The following is a 19,981-nucleotide window of genomic DNA, read 5'->3' on the forward strand; positions in this document are numbered from 1 at the left end:
CATCATCATGTTTTTACTCCGTAAAAGCCCCGCGCTGCCCTTTTAAAAAGTCATTTTTAAGTGTGGACAAGTTGCAGTTTTGGTGTTATAGCAATAAATATGGCACACATGGTTTGCCTTTGCAGGCACATAAAATTATAAGGCGGGCCTTGAGTTTTGATACCTGAGGTGTATACTATTATACTAGAGTGCCATAAATGTAAAAAATTTTTCTTCTTCTTCTTCTTCTTCTAGATGAGCTAGTAAAAGATGTTGAACAGAGGTTTGAAGACGGACAGCGGATAAATGTTGCTGGACACCCAATCCCCTCATCAAGCAAGATTACAAGCAATTCAGAAGACGCTCCACCCAAATTGACAGAGAATACACATCAAGACCATAATGCCAACTCGGCAAGGAACTGGCAGTTTTGTCGTCAGCCAAGCGTTAACAAGAACACATCCTGTACACTTGCTCTGCAAGACATTATTGACCACAAGATATTCATATCTATTGAGGGAAACCAGTTCAAACGCAATGGCATGGGTGACTTTGGCACTTTTTTATACTAAGAAATCCAAACAACACTCTGATCTACAAATTGACTTAACCGTTTAATATATATACGCACGTGCGTGTGACGCGCGCGTTAAACTTGTGCAAGGTACCATTTTGATGGTCCCAGAGGTTTGTGGGCAATTGACGCACTTCTAAATGCAGTATAACCATTTTTAATACTCGAAAATCCTTAACAGTTTGAATGCCTTAAGTTTGGTGTCATAGACCCTGCTTCGCACAGGACTTTTGCCTTCACTGCTGCCAGTTCACTTTCTGCTTGTTTTAGGGCTATTTGCGTTCATTTTTGTGCTCACTAAGTTGAGATCAAGTAATTAACTTGCTAAAAGTCCACACTTTAATCACATCTTGCATTTAATATTCCAAATCCATTGTGCTAATGTCTAAAGGCATAATCAGAACAATCCTGTCCAAATAGTTGGGGACCTGACCATGCATTTTCAAGGTGGTGAAGGTACGTATCTATCCCCTTGTGTAATAGTTGTATGTGACTCAACCAATCTTGGCAACAGTAGGCGTATCAAGATGGATGAGAAAGAAGCATACCGAGCAAAGGCAATAAACGTACTGTAGAGGTCATACAAACGAATACCAACTTTTTAAGTTTTACAATATAGTGTCCTGGCCTCTAAAACCTAATGCCACTGTTCAAATGTTTTCTTTTTAATATATAGTTATTCACAAACTGACTCACAATTGTTTTGAGGAATACCTTTCTTTGTTATTGTTCAGTATTTTTGTATTTTGTTGTTGGTTTTTGCTGAGTGCACTGACCCTGTCGAGATGATCACAAAAAGTAAAAGGTATTCTTCCACATGGCAGCATTTAGTACAGATTGTACGTTGTTTCTGATCTGTTCATACACAAATGTTTTCCCTGAACAAGCATTCAATTCACCTATTTAACTTGGATGTAAAATGTGTGTCACTTAACTGTAGTCACTTGATGTCTTCACAAATAGAATTTTGAGATGAACAATATTTTGTCTCTTTATTTGTTCTGAAATTTCAAGCTTTTATATATTTTCATTGATCTCACTTTTAATTTTGGCACTTCTGATTTTGGCAGTTCTATTCATATTCAATGTAAATAAGAACTCAACATGGTGGTTATTTTGCTGCGACCAACGACTTAACACCTCACGTTTTACTGTTTATTGCACAAGTACAACTTATGCGCTAGTGAAAGTGTGCCAGCTGTTTCCTCCAAAGGTGCGGCTCTGTTCCTTTGCATCACTGAGTCAAAACGGTCTCTGTACTTTTTTATTTTAATTATTATTATTTCTTTTTTTACTGTTTACAATTTCTTGCAGCCAGGCGGGAGTTTTAAACGAGGCCTTTTTTGAAGTTTTTCAAGAACTGAACAGTTAAACAACTTCTATGAAGCTCAAGAAACAAAAACAATTGTCAAAATAATCAGGGCCAAACAAAAATGAAAGGTTATGGTTAGATGACAGTCGTTCATTGAACTCGTTCAGGTAGTCAAGTCAAGTTTATTTGTATAGCCCTAAATCACAAGCAGTCTCAAAGGGCTTCACATAGACAAATTGACAATTATTCTCAAAGCATCCCCTGATCTTAAGCTCCCAAAAGGGCAAGGAAAAACTCAAAAAAACCCTACCAGGGGAAAAATGAGAAACCTTGAGAAGGGACCACAGATGGAAGGATCCCCCTTTCAGGATCACCAGGCTGCAATGGATACAGAGAGGGCACATAAAATACGTAATATAAAAATCAACGAAAAAAGTGGATGTCCAAGTCAAAGCGAAGAGCTGCCGGAGGTGCCCTCGATTGTCCTGGCAGTGTCTTCGAGGAGGGTAATCCGCTGCAGTTCCCTCATCTTGAATTGGTCCACGGGAATCCAGACAGTCGCTGTCAGCTTGCGTGTCACCTAACCACCTCCCCAGCCGGGTAGAGGTGTGGGGGATGGGGAGAGAGCGCGAAAACAAACTCCAGCCGAATCGGCCACTACAGGTTAATTAAAGGCCATATTATAGAAATGTGTCTTTAAACGTGTCTTAAATGTTTTTACTGAAGTAGCAGTTCTAATATCCATTGGTAGGGCATTCCAGAGCTCTGGAGCCCGAATAGAAAATGCTGTAGACCCTGCAGACAGTTTTTTGGCCCTCTGTGTCACTAAAAGACTAGCGTTTTGCGAACAAAGGTTACAAGACGGAATGTAAGGAACAACTAGGTTGACGAGATATGAAGGCGCTAAGCCATGCAATGATTTATACGTTAATAGAAGCACCTTGAAGTCACACCTTAAATGGACCGGGAACCAATGTAAGTTGGCTAATATTGGGGTAATGTGATCAATTTTCTTGTCCGTGAGAGCAGCCTTGCAGCAGCATTTTGTACTAACTGTAGACTTTTGATGCTGTACTTAGGAAGACCAGCGAATAATGCGTTACAGTAGTCCAGGCGCGACGTAATAAACACATGTATAATAGTTTCCACGTCACCGGTCGAGAGGATCGGACGAATCTTAGCAATATTATGACGGTGAAAGAACTAATTCTGGTTATATTCTTAATGTGCTTTTGAAAGGAGAGCGTTTGGTCAAATATTACCCCGAGATTAGTTACAGTATCACTCTGAGTGATAGTGCGGTTATCTATAGTTAGAGTGGTTTCCTTAAATAAGTGATGATAACGAGCTGGACCAATTATCAACATCTCAGTTTTATCTGGGTTAAGACGAAGGAAGTTGAGAGACATCCATTACTTGATCTCCGCAAGGCACCCCTCAAGATTACAACAGTCCCACGGATCTGTCATCGATAACGGCATATATAATTGGGTGTCATCCGCGTAACATTGAAAACTAGTATTATATTTACGTATTATGTCCCCAAGCGGAATCATATAAATATTAAATAGAATTGGTCCGAGTACCGATCCCTGTGGGACACCACACGTTACATTATAGAGCTCAGAGGACGCATTGCCATGGAACACTCCGTGCGTCCTGTCTGATAGATAGGAATAGAACCAGCCTAGTGCTGACCCTGAAATACCATCACAACTTTTAAGACGCTCTAATAAAATATCGAAGTCTACAGTGTTGAAGGCAGCACTAAGATCGAGTAATAACAATACCGATGAAGTGTTTGAATCCATAGCTATGAGGAGATCATTAGTCACATTAGCAAGTGCTGTCTTAGTGGAATGATTATCTCTAAAACCAGACTGAAATGATTGATATCGATTATTGGCGACCATGTAATCAATAAGCTGCTGCGCTACTAGTTTACTAGTTTAGACTTCAATCATGCCAACCTGAAGTCAGTTTTCCCGAGGCTTCACCAGCATGTTACTTTTCCGACACGTGGAGACAGCTTCCTGGACCTAGTCTACTCGGCACAAAAGGGAGCTTTCATAGCCACCCCCCTCCCCCATCTGGGGCTTTCTGACCATCTCACCGTTTTGCTTTTGCCCGCATACAGACAATTGGTAAAGGCATCCAGGCCGGTTCGGAGGCAGGTTCGGGTGTGGCCTGAGGATGCCTCCGATGCACTTCGTGACTGCTTCGACACCACTGACTGGGACTTGTTTAAGCAGGCAGCCACCTACAACGATTGGACGGACATAGAGGAGTATACTGACTCTGTTACCTCTTACATCACGAAGTGCATCGATGATGTGACTTGCTCGAAATCCATCGTCACTCGCGCGAACTGGAAGCCGTGGCTGACGAGGGCTGTCCTCAGACTGTTGAGGGCCAGGGACAAGGCTTTCAGAGCGGAGGATGAGGCTGGCTTGAGGACAGCGAGGGCCGACCTGTCCCGAGGCATCAAAGAAGCGAAGAAGGCGTTCTCGTGCAAGGTCTCCACCCACTTCAAGGACAGTAAGGACGCACATAGCCTTTGGCGGGGCATTCAGACCATCACGGACTACAAGCCCGCGCCGAGGAGCTGTGAGGGCGACGTCCGTCTGCTGAACGATCTGAACCGCTTCTTTGCTCGCTTCGACGCCCAGAACAGCACTTGCCCGCTGAAGACCGCTCCCCCCCCACACGAGCAGCCCCTGCGCCTCTCTGCCGACGGTGTGAGGAGGGCGCTTGCCGCTATTGACACCCGTAAGGCGGCGGGCCCTGACAACATCCCGGGTCGAGCGCTGAAGGACTGCGCTGGGGAGCTGTCGGGTGTCTTCACGGACATCTTTAACGTTTCCCTGCAGCAGGCCATCGTCCCCTCGTGTTTCAAGGCTGCCACCATCGTTCCTGTGCCGAAGAAACCTGCACTGTCCTGCTTCAATGACTACCGCCCCGTGGCACTGACGCCCATCATCATGAAGTGCTTTGAGCGGCTTGTCATGGAGCACATCAAGTCCGTTCTCCCCCCCACCATTGACCCTTTCCAGTTTGCGTACCGTGCCAAGCGGTCCTCTGAGGATGCCATCTGCTCTGCCCTCCACTCGGCCCTCACCCACCTGGAGAGAAAGGACTCATATGTGAGGTTGCTGTTTGTGGACTTCAGCTCTGCCTTCAACAACATTGTGCCGCAGCGACTCATCTGCAAACTCGACGAGCTGGGCCTCAGTACCTCCCTCTGCAACTGGCTACTGGACTTCCTCTGTCAGAGGCCTCAGGTGGTGCGTGTTGGCGACAAAATCTCCGCCAGCATCACGCTGAGCACGGGGGACCCCCAGGGCTGCGTGCTCAGTCCATTGCTCTTCACCCTGCTGACGCATGACTGCACTGCGACCTACAGCGACAACCGCATAGTGAAGTTTGCTGACGACACGACTCTGGTGGGTCTCATCACGAAGGGCGACGAGACTCAGTACAGGTCGGAAGTTGACCTTCTGACCACGTGGTGCAGGGACAACAACCTCCTGCTGAACGTAGACAAGACCAAGGAAATCGTTGTTGACTTCCGGAAGGGTCACACAACACACCTGCCGCTGATCATCGACGGTGCTGTGGTGGAGAGGGTGAGCTGCACCAAGTTCCTGGGGGTGCACATCAGTGAGGACCTCTCCTGGTCCGCAAACACCTCGTCACTGGCAAAGAAAGCTCAGCGCCGCCTGTACTTCCTGCGGAAGCTCAGGCGTGCATGTGCTCCTCAGGCAGTCCTGTCTACATTCTACCGTGGCACCATTGAGAGCGTCCTCACCAGTTGCATCGCTGTCTGGGGTGGTAACTGCACTGATCAGAACTTGAAGGCCCTGCAGCGCATAGTGAATACGGCTGGTAAGATTATTGGTGCTTCGCTCCCCTCCCTGAAGGACATTTACACCTCCCATCTCGCCCGCAAGGCAACCTCGATTGCGAGAGATGTGAGTCACCCGGCTCACTCTTTGTTTGACCTTCTGCCCTCTGGGAAGAGGTACAGGAGCCTTCGCTCCCGCACCACCAGACTCGCCAACAGCTTCTTTCTCCAGGCTGTTAGGGCCCTGAACTCGCTACCCCCTTCTGCGTAGCGTGCGGCACTGTTCCGCTATTTTCTGGAAGGTCTGCACTTGCTCCTTTTTTTTTGCTCCTCTTATTTATTTATTTATTTATTTGTTGTGTTATTTATTCATTATTTATTCAGCACGCTTTTGTTATACTTGTTTACTTGTTTGTCTGTTGTGGGCCATGTCTTGTCACCGTGGGATAGGGGGGAACGAAATTTCGGTTTCTTTGTGTGTCTTGGAGAGTGTGTGTGGAGAAATTGACAATAAAGCTGACTTTGACTTTGACTTTGACTTTTCAAGAAGTTTTGCTATGAATGCAAGGTTTGAAACTGGCCTATAATTACCGAGACAGTCTGGGTCAAGATTTGGTCGCTTAAGTAGCAGTTTAATGATAGCGGTTTTAAAGGCTGTTGGCACTATCCCAGAGGAGACAGACAGATTAATTATATTTAAGACAGACGGTCCTAAAATTTGAAATAATTTTTTAAATAGTTTGGCTGGAAGCGGGTCGAGTAAACATGTTGTTTGTTTAGCTGCACTAACCAATTGTGTAAGCCTTTCAAGGGACACACTTTTAAAATTTGAGAGGGTTATTGCATGGTCGTCAGCACCGGTAATCGGCAGTCTCAACTGAGCGTTTGGAATGGTCATCTTGATCTCATTCCTAATGGATTCAATCTTACGAGCGAAAAATTTCATGAACTCGTCAGCTGAGTGGAAGGAGCTATTGGGGGTCGGCTAACCTAATGTTAGCTTTGCCACTGTATCAACTAGGTATTTAGGGTTGTTTTTATTGAGATTAATGACTTGCGAAAAATAATGAGTTTTTGCTAAGATAAGCGCATCTTTATATTTCAAGAGGCTGTCACGCCATGCCTGATGGAAAACTTCAAGTTTGGTTAAACTCCATTTGCCCTCATGATTTCTACATAATTGCTTAAGCGTACGTGTTTCATCTGTGAACCACGGAGTAGAAACTGCGGCGCGTTTTCAGACGTAGCGGCGCCACAGAGTCGATGGCATTCAACAATGTCGCATTGACTTCATTTGTAAGATTATCAATAGAGCCGATATATGTGGGAAATATGGCAGTTGCCCGTGACAGTAACTCAGATAGCGCAGTCGCAGTCACGGAGTTAATATTGCGGCTGCTATAATTCTGATTTCACTCTTGTCTTTGACAAGGAACTAAAATTTAAAATTTTATTAAGTACAACAATGGTACAACGAAGTTATCAATGTTGTACCTGAACGAGTTCATTGAACAAAAACTTGTTCATTTGGACGAACCTGAACTGAATGTAGCGCATTTTCGTTTCGTGAACGTGTTTGTGAACTGGCTCATTCTGTGACTGATAAACAGTTTTTGAAGAGCAGTTCATTTTTTTTATATATGAAAAAGTTTCAGGTTTTCTCTTCTTAGACTTACAAAGAAAACCTTGCTAAACACACCCAATTGGGCAGGGAGGGGGGGATTATTTGTAAAGCCTGGCCAAAAAACAGTCACACGGCGCGTGCTTCTTCAAAATGCGACAAAAGCGCAATGACGCTTCAGTCGATGTAACGCAGTACCATTATGAGCACCTCCACTCGCCTTTTCTCGTCAAATGGTGACGATAAGGTATGAGCTCTATGAGAGCATTCAAGAATTTTGAGAGATTTTTGTGCTCTAAATGGTGTTGAACTCAGAATTACTCTTAATGAGACTACCCGAAGTCAGCTGGTATAAGTTCCAACACACCCCTGATCCTCATGAGGAAAAGGCGGTTCATACAATGGATGAATAGAGAGAGTTTTTTTTGTTCTTGTTTTAGTTATTTGGGCTTTACACCTTTACCTTTGGAGTTTTACGTACCAAGTCAAGTTAGATCTATTTATATAGCCCTAAATCACAGACAAGTCTCAAAGGGCTTCACATGTGCACATACCAAGTTTGAAAGGTTTTATGGTTCTTTGGGAAAACAAGTTTAGAAATAATACATTCACAAAAATAGATATTGAGTTAAAGCAAATATAATATTACATTAAATGTGTTGCATTTTGAATGCTAAATTTGTACATTCTTAGTTTCCTACCCCACAACACATGGTGAATGTGTGTGTGTGTGTGTGTGTGTGTGTGTGTGTGTGTGTGTGTGTGTGTGTGTGTGTGCGCGCGTGCGTGCGTGCGTCCGTCCGTGCGTATGTGCGTCTGTGTGTGTTTGTGTGTGTCTGTGTCTGAGCGTGTGAGTGCGTCTGTCTGATTGTGTCTGTGTCTGAGCGTTTGTGTGTGCGTGTGCATGCGCATTGTTTGGATGGACCCCTTTATAATTGTAGAGCTGCTGGTGGAAGTTATTTAGCAAAATCAAGTGTTTGAAATCCAACACTTTCATTGCCGAGAGAGCAGCCTGTATGACGTCACTTTCAGTTTTTATCTGCATTTGTGCATGCTTGTTCAGTGTCTTAAAACTTCAAGGAGTTCTGTGGAGGGAGGGCTGAGAATTCAAGAGGCACTTGTTTGAAAATCAACCCTAATCCTGGCTGGGATGGCAATGTCAATGAGAAGCTCATCTCTTTCAGAGGCCGCTGCTCGTTCAAACAGTACTGTCATCCCTCGCTATATCTCGGTTCACCTTTCACGGCCTCACTGCTTCACGGATTTTTTTCACAGTGCATTGTGTTATGGCTGCAGATGAAAAAGACACGACAGAGCGGAGTCAGGCCACAGAGGCGCACTATATAGTACGTGCTGATGGTTAAAATTATTATTTTACTGTAGTTATCTGGAAGAAATTGTTTACTTCTCTTTGTTAAACAAATGCTTGGGACTGAAAACAAGTTTTGTCCTTTGGTTTTAATGTTATACCTGTATAATAATGTTAAAAAAATAAAGGTTTCTACTTCACGGATTTCACCTATCACGGGTTCTTTTCGGAACGTAACCCCAGCGAAAAACGACGGATTACTGTAAATGCCATCCAAACCGGCAAAATACGGACTGAAGATCTGGGCAATTTGCAATGCTGCCAGTTCTTATGCACTCAAGCTGGACGTTTATACATGAAAGCCTCCAAATGCCCTAATAACCTACCGTAATCAGGGGTGTCAAACTCATTTTACGCATTGTAGTCATAGTTTCCTTCAGAGGGCCTTTTATTATATACACGCTGAAGGAATGGGGTCGAAATACAAAAAGTCCTGCCTAGCTACAAAAACAGATATGCTCAAACCTCATTGAATAAAGTACATAAGCAGAAAAGTATATTCACATATTAAATCAATAAAAGAAACACTTTAAGCTTATAATTATACCTACACACAAAATCAATAAAGAAGACATAACTAGGTGGTAATGACAAAGGTTTTATAACTTTATGATCTGATATGTATTTCTGAGCACTTTGAAATAAGAAATGTCTTTTGATATATTGCCTAAATAGCTTAATGACCCTTAAAGAAAAGCATGCCTGATGTTTTTCTCTAAATAATGGACACGGCCAGAGTCGTCTTGACCGTTCAGTACTTGATTGTATCTTATGTTTTGACTAATGCTAGACGCCAGTTTTTGATTACTGCTGAACGCTCTGCACAGAGGGAAATTTACCTAACAAAGAAAAGATACGGTTGGAAGCATGATTAAACTAAGAATATAATGATGTAAGCAAAGACATGAAGTATCGAAAGAACAAACTTTACATAGTCAGGGAACAGCAATAGATTAATGATGTCACAGCCAAAAGCTAACATAATTTCGTACAAAATGACAAAATTGAAAGAATGAGGTACGACAGTATATGTCCAAGATTAGAGAAGAATGTTCACAGGAAGGTCACATGGAGATAAAACCAGCAGGTGCCAGAGGGAGCCAGCCAAGGACTCGGCCAAAGATGATCGCCAAGGCCGAAAGACGGGATGGAAGACAATAGCCCCCACACACACCGAATCGCCCATAACCAGCACCCACTCCCATGGCGAACTTGCCCCACCCCAAAGACTCATCACCCATCAATCTCGGCCCACAATGTGCAACTGAATATAAGCTGATCAAAGAACCTTGAACATTGCCTTTTCTGAATGGAGACTTTCTGCCCTTGAAAGGCCCAGCACTGTATTGTACTTTCCTGAAAACAGAGCTTTCTGAACAAGAATTATGATTGAACTCAACCAACCTGTGTAAGTCTAATTTCTGCTTCAGTGTCTTAGCATTTTCCTAAATCTGAAGAAATCAAACAAGCACGCAGTTGAGTAAATTGGAAAACAGGTGATTGGCAATGGCTTTTGCCGTGAGGCGCAGATAACGCGCTCCCTAAATTGTGGACAAAATCGCACAACGCCTTTTATTGTATACAGTATAGGCTAAACAACAAACTGATGAATAGCTAAGTTTGAAACCGTAGACGAGTGAAAACTCTTCAAATATTTTTAGAAGATTGTTGGATTTTGTCCACAATTTAGGGAGCGCGTTATCTGCGCCTCACGGCAAAAGCCTTTGCCAATCACCTGTTATTCAATTTACTCACTGCGTGCTCGTTTGATTTCTTCAGATTTAGGAAAATGCAAAGACACTGAAGCAGAAATTAGACTTAGACAGCTTGGTTGAGTTCAATCACAATTCTTGTTCAAAAAGCTCTGTTTTCAGGAAAGTGCAATACAGCGCTGGGCCCTTCAAGAGCGGAAAGTCTCCATTCAGAAAAGGGCAAAGTCTAAGGTTGTTAGATCAGTTTTATATTCAGTAGCACATTGTGGGCCGGGATTGATGGGCGATGAGTCTTCGGGGTGGGGCAAGTTCGAAGGAGAGTCTGCTTCCATGCGAGTGGTGCTGGTTATGGGCGATTCGGTGTGTTGGTGGGGGCTGTTGGTGTGTGTGTGTGGAGGGGGTTGTTGTCTTCCATCCCGTATCTCGGCCTTGGCGATCATCTTTGGCCGAGTTCTCGGGTGGCTCCTTCTGGCACCAGCTGGTTTTATCTCCACGTGACCTTCCTGTGAACATTCTCCTCCAATCTCGGACATACACTGTCGTACCGCATTCAACCGTATCTTTTTCTTTGTTAGGTCAAGATATTTCCCTCTGTGCAGAACGTTCAGTAGTAATCAAAAACTGGCGTCTAGCATTAGTCAAAACATAAGATACAATCAAGTACTGAACGGTCAAGACGACTGCGGCCATGTCCATGATTCAGAGAAAAAACATCAGGCATGCATTCCACAGTTCCTTAAGGGTCATTAAGGTATTTAGGCAATATATCAAAAGTCATTTGTTATTTCAAAGTCCTCAGAAATATATATATCAGATCATAAAGTTATAAAAACCTTTCTCATCACCACTTATCAAAAATGTCTAGTTATGTCTTCTTTATTGATTTGGTGTGTAGGTATAATTATATGCTTCAAATGTTTCTTTTATTTATTTAATATGTGAATATACTTGTCTGCTTATGTACTTTATTCAATGAGGTTTGAGCATATCTGTTTTTGTAGCGAGGCAGGACTTTTTGTATTTCGACCTCATTCCTTCACTCCCTCTGTTGACCTCAGTTTTACTGAGGTCACCAAAATCGTTGATGCCACCAGGGTCCCTCTGTTGGCACACCACGTCCCTCTGTGGAGCCGCTACAAGTCCCTCTGTGGGGCCGCCAATGAGTGAGAAAAATAAATATAGATAAAATTCATACCCAGACATTTGTAAAAGATGGAGAGTGGAAAGGCAATTGGCCTAGACGACATTCCAGTGACAGCATGGAACTATCAAGGAGAGATGGCAGGGGAGATTCTTAAAAAGCGAGAAGTTCCCCGGAAAGGTGTTGACTTCTATTTCTTAATTCAGACCACGGCGATGCGCAGAACTGTAGTAGCTACAGAGGTGTTGTTATGTTTATTAAGCAAAGCATGAAGTTATCGGAAAGAATGTTAGAAGCGAGGCTTGGAAATCTACTAGCCAAAATAATGGAGAGTGTGGCAGAGACAAAGATAGGACATGCAGATGGTTGGTGGCACAGAAAGATATGGAAACGATCGCTCTGCAGTCGCGGCCCCTAACAGGAGCAGCCGAAAGAAGTGGAAGATGAGAAAGAAAATGTGAAAGAGAAATACATAAACAAATAACGAATTACATACGTAAAACAAATAACGAAATACATACATACATATATAGTACATACATATAGACAGACAGACATCGAACAATTGCCCATTCGGCCACTCAGCCCTTCAGTCAGTCACTCAATGAATCACTCAATCAATAAACCAACCAATCAATCAATCAACCACCCAATCAATCAATCAATCAATCACACAGGTGTTAACTAATTTGTAATTGTATTGCAAGCAATTCAAACTCTAATGGAATATGATGATGTCCATATCTGTTTTATCAAATTCTAATCCTACTTTACCTTTGTATAAGGCACAGGTGTCAAACTCAAGACCTGGGGGCCAGATGCAGCCCGACACATGATTTTATGCGGCCCCCGAAGACAAATTGTGCTTTTTATTCATGAGTCATTACTCGAATTGCAAATTGTCTTCACTTTTAATAATATTTTATTTTTAAATATTAGACCAGTTTTTATTTGTCTGATTTGAAAGCGAGTTACTTGTCAGTTTGTTTTGTAGCTTTTACTCTATATAATATGAGGTGCTCACACATTTATTTGGGTATGACAGTCATACCGGTCCTCCGAAAGAAGCTATGACTACACTGCGGCCCGTGAACAAATGAGTTTGACCCCCCTGGTACAAGGGATAGCCTTCTCATTGATCAATCACGTATCTTAAATCATGCTTTTCCTCCTTTGAAGCGACTATGTACTTCAAACCCAAACGGCACCATTTTATAGGGAAAAAACTTGTTGAATCTATTTGTTTTCGACATAATACTACCGCAATCATCTTAAATTTGTTCAGTTTATCAATCCCTTCCATTGTTTATCCTGCAATCACGTGAATAATGTGTTATTCAAACTTTAACGTTCATAATCCACCTGTTCCCAATTTGTTTGGAGTCTGTATGTTATTGTTCTAATTTTTTACATTTAATACTCTCCCACCTATTTGATCCTATCTTGTGAAGGTCTACAGTTTATTATGAGCTATTTTGAAACTCTTCACACTTGTTACCAGGCTTTGGCTCCATCTCATGATGTTGTCTCCCATTCACTTCATTTCTGCCGAGCTGCTTCTTCTCCTCCGTCCAGCATGTTGAAGACTTAAAAACCATCAAATCTGAAAACACTTAAAATCTCACAATTCCCCCCTTTGTTTTTGTTTTTTATTATTTTTCTACCTCCCCCTTTTGACACATTCTAAAAAATGTGTCACAATGGTTAAAAAGTAAAAATAACAATATCCATGGTGACATACCCATCGCCAGCTGGACTTCGGTGTACCTCCAGATGCCATCCTAGCCTGGAATCACCAATTCTCAGTCCCTGAAACTCGACTGGCAGCATCTCCCATGGCTGTATGAACAAAAGCCACCACCCACCTGTAGCTGTGCATGCAGCTCTCCGTACAATAAACATCCATAATACCAAAAAATAAAATTCATAATGATAAAAATAATCCACACATGGGCGCATGTCAAACGCATGAAATAGAAAATTGGAGCCTGCCGAGCCTGTCATGAAACCGATCACATTTACAAACTCGTTATGAAAAGTAAGGGGTTAGTTGTTAATGCATGTTCACAGACATGACACAAAATTCTCCAAGACTGCAGTTGACAACCTGCAAAGTAAAGCAAGTTTAACAAATAAAGCACAATCAGCTCCCTGGGTTGCTGTTAGAGGCTGCAATACAATTAGGTAAAACATCAAAACAAAGCAAGTCATCACAAATTCCGTCACATACATTTCGTCACACTGTCAGGTAAGTCCAGAGTTGTTGTCATACACTGTCTTGGCTCAGAGTCTTGATTGTCAATGCTGGTATAGTCACGTCTGGTCATAATCTTGAAATGGGCCTTCTCCATTGAAGTCTTTTGTTGTCAATGGTGCCCCAGAGTAATCCTAAACCCATATTTAGTCCAAAATGAGCCCTGATCAATCTTGCTTTTTTCAAATCTGTAGTATCTTTATATTTTTCAGGTGAGAGGAATGTTATCCTCTGCTGTGATCACATCACCCCAACCTTAAATCATGTTAACCATTCACAATACACAAACCCCATCCCAAGTACAGACTTGACATTCATACAGCATGACAGACAAACTGTCATCCCACAACACACACATAAAACATACAATATTAAATTGTAAAAAGAACCCTCCCTATGCAAAATTTTCTCCTCAATTAAAATTTCCCTTTTTTATTTTAAATCCAAAATTAATATCTAATTGTCTGGTCTCCTGTCCTCACATCGTTTGCCAATATGCATAATACTGGAACATGATTTAACTCCCCATTTAGTTTGCTCACATCTCACACTTAGACTATTTGACACTTTGTGTTGAGCTGTAACTTCAATATTTCCACCTTCTCATATTTCTTCCACTAAACAGTTCCATTTTGCTTTCAGTTTAAATTCATCCCTCCAAATAACTACCTCTGGCAAAAAAACAAAAATTTTTAGAGCACTCCCTTTTACTGTCACCTTGTTCCTTCATTCATCTCCTCACAAGCATTACTGACCCTCCTAAGAAATAATGATACTGAAAATAATGTTTAAAAAATATACACAGCTTCCTCCTGCCACTTACACTATAACCTTGGATTATTGTTCTCATTTTTGTTGATGCCAATTCTTAGAATTAAAAAGAAATACTTACTCTTGATAATTGAGTGACGCTATATCACAAATTTTGAAAACCTTCTTCCATGTTCCCCCTTTGTTCCTATCAAAACCAATTAGAAATATTTTTGCTGTCATGATCATCATTGTGGCCCTCACACTTATTGTTCTTGTATTTTAAATTGGCAATTTTTGTACATTTGGAGCCCTTTGAGACTTGCTTGTGGGATATATAAATAAATTTGAATTGCCTTGACTTTATTATTATTCAAATTCTTCTGCATTCCTCTTCCTTTTATTTTAATCTTAACTACTTCCACATAATTCATCTGATTTACTCCATTACACTTTTAACCTCCGAGATTCAAATTCAAATTTCACATCCTCACTTCCAACATTGCGGTAAAATTTTGCAAAGTTTCATTTTTTTTTCCCTTCTAATTTCTTCTAGTTTTCCTTTTTTCTTCTTTTTTTTTTTTTTTCCACTGACTCAACTCATTTCAATTTTTTTTTTTTTTTTTAACTGTTCATCTTATGCCTACCTATTCCAAAACTTCCCACTCCCCAAATTTCAAATTTTCAACTTTAAAATTCACGCCCAATTTTACAGAATTCTTTCTAAATTTTTATCAATTTTCTAGCCAATTCATCACGTTCCAAATTTAAACATAATCTTGTAGCTTTCCCCGAATTTTTATTCAGCCTCTTCGCTTTCACACGCAATTTCTACAGAAATGAATAATTCTAGTTATTATTGTTAATCATCTGTGGCCCTCGTAAGGACAAGCCACACCAGTAATGGATGGATGGATGGATTGTTAATCCTAACCCCAAATGCCGATCATAAATTGCCATTTAAATCAATTGTCGCAAGGGTCATGTCAATGTATTTGTTATTTAAAGCCCTACTGTATTACTATTTTGCCGACTATCCAGAATTCCAACTTTCTTATGGCCCCTCACCCATTCAAGCTGAAATATGCATCCTATAAGTCAGTCGCAGTTGATGTGTAATTAAATTCTGTTGTTTTGATAAAGGTCAATTAAGTTTAGCAATTCAGCCTTCTGTTGCCCGAATCCAAATTTTCACTGGTCCAATTATAAAATTTCATTATTTCAGTTAGATTAATTATGTCTTCGAAATGCTAAGTTACATATAAAAATTTATGATTCAAAAGATTTAATTTCTATTGATCAATGTCCACCTTGCAAAGTTTCTGATCACGCGGTTGTGTAATTTGTCAGTGCATCTTCACTGTCCCTATCTATGTATTTTATTTTTTTTTATCCCCGTTTCAGTGTCAATAAGCAGCCTTATTATTCCCACTTTTATCAAAACTCCTCAGTTATGTCTGCCCCAGCACCCAAACACACTTCCATCCCTTTTGTCCCACACTCCACCAACTTTGTAATGCTTCAGCAGTCTTTAGCAATGTGTCCAGTTTGACTTCATGTGACTCGTGCAAGTCTTTAGCAGCCTCTCCTCTTAGATTCTCATGATGATGATTCAGGGCTGGACCGTCCGCCATTCTCAAATGCGTCCATCTTGTCTTTGTTCTTTCAGTCCATTTTCTTTTTGATCTGCAACTGTGTGTATTCCACCAACTATATGGTTCTTGTCCTGTGAAGAGCTGTGCTTGCCCCCTTCAAGCATGATAATAGTTCCTGTTGTTCTCCCAAAGGTCAAAGGTGTCTCATGACCAGGGACAGTCCTCTGTTGATTTTGAGGCAGCCAGTAGAGTACAAGGACTCAGTTCAGGACTTGTGCCATGCGCGAGGGCAGAACACACTGGGACACAAATTTCACAAAACTATCTTCGTGTTATCAGTCTTCATGTGTAGTATTTGTTCCTTACACCCCAAATCTTCCCATTAACATATTGTATCCTATCAGTTGCGCACACACATCATCTTACTATCAAGCCGCCCTTATCAAAAGCTTTTTTTTTTTTTTTTTTCGAGTAATCCATCCACCCTACCCATTAACACGGCTAAAATCCTGGTTCCAGTGTTTATCATCAAATAAAGTTCCGAAATCCTTTGTAATAAACTGTAATGTAATTTAACAATCTACCAACATGGTTGTATATGCGGTGAATGTTATTGTTCAATCTATAGGTCATACAGCGCCTGTGTTCCAACTATGACACTCCTCCTTGGTTTACCATCTCATAAGTTATTGTTGTCAGCAGCGCTAAATGATAGTGCTTGAAAGTGAATGTCTTATCGCCCAATTTAAAACACATGCCGCATTTGAGCGAGTATTTATTCATTTATTTGCCATCCTCATGTTAGCTGGCATGTGTCAGAATTAAAATGTAATTTTGCTTTTAATTTTAAGTCTTTCAAAATTGCTATATCCTTACTGCACCGAGATAAACTGTCAAATATATCTTTAAAAACAAACAAAAACAATCTATGCTCCTGCACAGACTCTTAAAAGTGGCACCCAAATGCCAGATTACAAATCAAACCTCCTCCTTCACTCTCACATTTTTGATAAAACAGTCTACTTATCTAGACACTGTCATCACATACGAAATAATGGCCTGCAAATTAAATATAATGTCGTTGCTCTGGTCCCTCAAAACATGTAACTAGGATTTGGACAATTATTAACCCCCATCAATTGATCAATTTTCTCCTCACTAAATTCCTAGCCTGTTAATCTATCTGCATAAAGAAGACAATGCAGGGGATAAGAGAATAACAAGGAACACCTTAACAATAAACACAAGGAAAACCTAACAATAAACAAAATAAACCCAAACCACAATCAAAACCAAATAAACTCGGCCCATGACCTATGTAGACCAACACAGTACTCCAAATATTTCCCCATTAAAAATTTAAGCCTTTTTGTGTAGAGCACCATTGATTTCTAATCATTGACCTAATTTTATCCTTACTTTAATCCCAATCACGAATGCCCCCTACTTACTTTACTTGGTGTTCTTTTAATAAAAAGTGCCCCCTTGCAATGTCGTTTTTATTTGTTGTTTTTAACTCTAAGTGATTCAAATCTTTGACTTATCCTTACATGTGTCCTTGTATAGTCTTATGTCATAACCAATCAATAATTCCCCCTAAATTTAAAATCTGCAATCATAATTTAATTTTATCCAATTCTACAATGTATGTTCTCTCTTACTCTCACATTTTTATGAGGGCTGGGCACTCTCCTCGTTGGACGAGTTTCTGACCACAACCCTCAGATTATTCTATCATTTCTAATTTTTACATTTAACAATGCAAATCTGATTAACCATTGTCTAGCACACCGTTTCCGTGCACCAATTTAACGCAATTCCATCCTTTATAACGAACTGATACACAAAGACAAACATACACATAAACAAACACACGGGCCCACAACATAGACATGACAATCTTCCCAGTTGATAACAAGGGTGGGGGGGGCAACTGAAGTGCGGAGAGCCTCGCCATCACCACGTCGCACAATGTAACCCCTCACCTCTGTCCAAAAGGTGCATTTGTGCCCACCTGACCGTTTGGCCCAAACTTTAGAGCTGCACCCTTTTGAAAACAAAAATGATTACAGTTTAACCCCACCACACAATGGGATATAACCTTCATGCTAATTAAATATACATTCTTTATCAAATTCTTGTTAAGCCATTTTTTCTGACTCCAACTCTCATGCAAAATCAAAATAAAATCAACAATTTTATACAAATCAACTTATTGTTCTTCATGAACCACAAATCATCACTTCCATCCCATGAACAGCACCACAACTAATCACTCACTTCTTCAGCTGCGCCGCTGTCCCATCTGACAGCCAAGCCTGCTTTCCACACAATATCATCATAGACACACTTCAACAATTATGTAGCGACCTGGTTAACCCAGTTACCCTTCGCCCTAGACAACAATATAAGTCTCTAAGGTCGCACTATTGAAGTCGCCAGGCATCCGTCCTGCTATATCAGCGATGCCTTCACCATTTTTTTTCTCTTTTTTTTTTTTTTTTTTTCTTTTTTTTTAATTATATTTTTTTTTCACGAGTCCCTGACTCGTATTGGTGGCCTGGCCGATCCAATCGACCCCGACCTTAGGCAACAGTATAAGTTCCTAAGTGTCTACTATTGAGGCCACTCAGGTGCCCATATGCTAGTCACTGGCATCCCACAAGTTCCAGCGGTGTGAGCGCCCTTTGCTGATCAGACAAAGTCCTCACCACCTTTCTCTTAATTCACCACGACTCGGACATCCCAGATGTCCCTCGCCTTAGACAGCCCTATAATGTTCTAAGGTCACACTATTGGAGTCGCTCGGCATCCGTACTGCTATATCAGCGACGCCTTCACCTGTTTTTGTATTTTTAATTTTTTCCACAAATCACTTTTACCAAATTCCACACAAACACACACTTCTATACAACCACCATTCCTGAACACAGAGCTGAAATTATTAATTTTTGTATTCCGCTTTCACTCCACAATATTGCTGAACTGGGAGAGAGAAAAAAAGGTTCCCCCTTACCTTTTGTGCCGATCGGACTGCAATTTTGTTGAGCAAGAGCGGAGAAGGAACAATCCTTTGTGGAGCGTGCACCTTCCCTTCTGAAGAAATCACGTCGGATGGTCACCATTTGTTGGATTTTGTCCACAATTTAGGGAGCGCGTTATCTGCGCCTCACGGCAAAAGCCTTTGCCAATCACCTGTTATTCAATTTACTCACTGCGTGCTCGTTTGATTTCTTCAGATTTAGGAAAATGCAAAGACACTGAAGCAGAAATTAGACTTAGACAGCTTGGTTGAGTTCAATCACAATTCTTGTTCAAAAAGCTCTGTTTTCAGGAAAGTGCAATACAGCGCTGGGCCCTTCAAGAGCGGAAAGTCTCCATTCAGAAAAGGGCAAAGTCTAAGGTTGTTAGATCAGTTTTATATTCAGTAGCACATTGTGGGCCGGGATTGATGGGCGATGAGTCTTCGGGGTGGGGCAAGTTCGAAGGAGAGTCTGCTTCCATGCGAGTGGTGCTGGTTATGGGCGATTCGGTGTGTTGGTGGGGGCTGTTGGTGTGTGTGTGTGGAGGGGGTTGTTGTCTTCCATCCCGTATCTCGGCCTTGGCGATCATCTTTGGCCGAGTTCTCGGGTGGCTCCTTCTGGCACCAGCTGGTTTTATCTCCACGTGACCTTCCTGTGAACATTCTCCTCCAATCTCGGACATACACTGTCGTACCGCATTCAACCGTATCTTTTTCTTTGTTAGGTCAAGATATTTCCCTCTGTGCAGAACGTTCAGTAGTAATCAAAAACTGGCGTCTAGCATTAGTCAAAACATAAGATACAATC

At 41.4% G+C, this 19,981-nt stretch overlaps 2 protein-coding genes across 5 annotated transcripts in view; one reads left to right on the forward strand and one right to left on the reverse strand.

The window, feature by feature from the left end:
- shcbp1 (SHC SH2-domain binding protein 1) overlaps nucleotides 1–1,535 on the forward strand; it is a 65,304-nt gene extending 63,769 nt beyond the window's left edge. For all 3 annotated transcript variants that reach the window (XM_088372060.1, XM_088372061.1, XM_088372059.1), the window contains one exon: nucleotides 235–1,535. In XM_088372060.1, the coding sequence (XP_088228186.1) occupies nucleotides 235–551 (317 nt within the window). In that variant the 3' untranslated portion in view covers nucleotides 552–1,535. The remainder of the gene's footprint in view (nucleotides 1–234) is intronic.
- Nucleotides 1–19,981, reverse strand: part of LOC148400088 (uncharacterized) — a 58,416-nt gene that overhangs the window by 35,852 nt on the left and 2,583 nt on the right. The gene's annotated exons all lie outside the window — the stretch shown is intronic.

Source organism: Syngnathus floridae, chromosome 3 (assembly GCF_059516105.1).
Source record: "Syngnathus floridae isolate MCC-2025c chromosome 3, RoL_Sflo_1.0, whole genome shotgun sequence".
NCBI classification, from domain to species: domain Eukaryota; kingdom Metazoa; phylum Chordata; class Actinopteri; order Syngnathiformes; family Syngnathidae; genus Syngnathus; species Syngnathus floridae.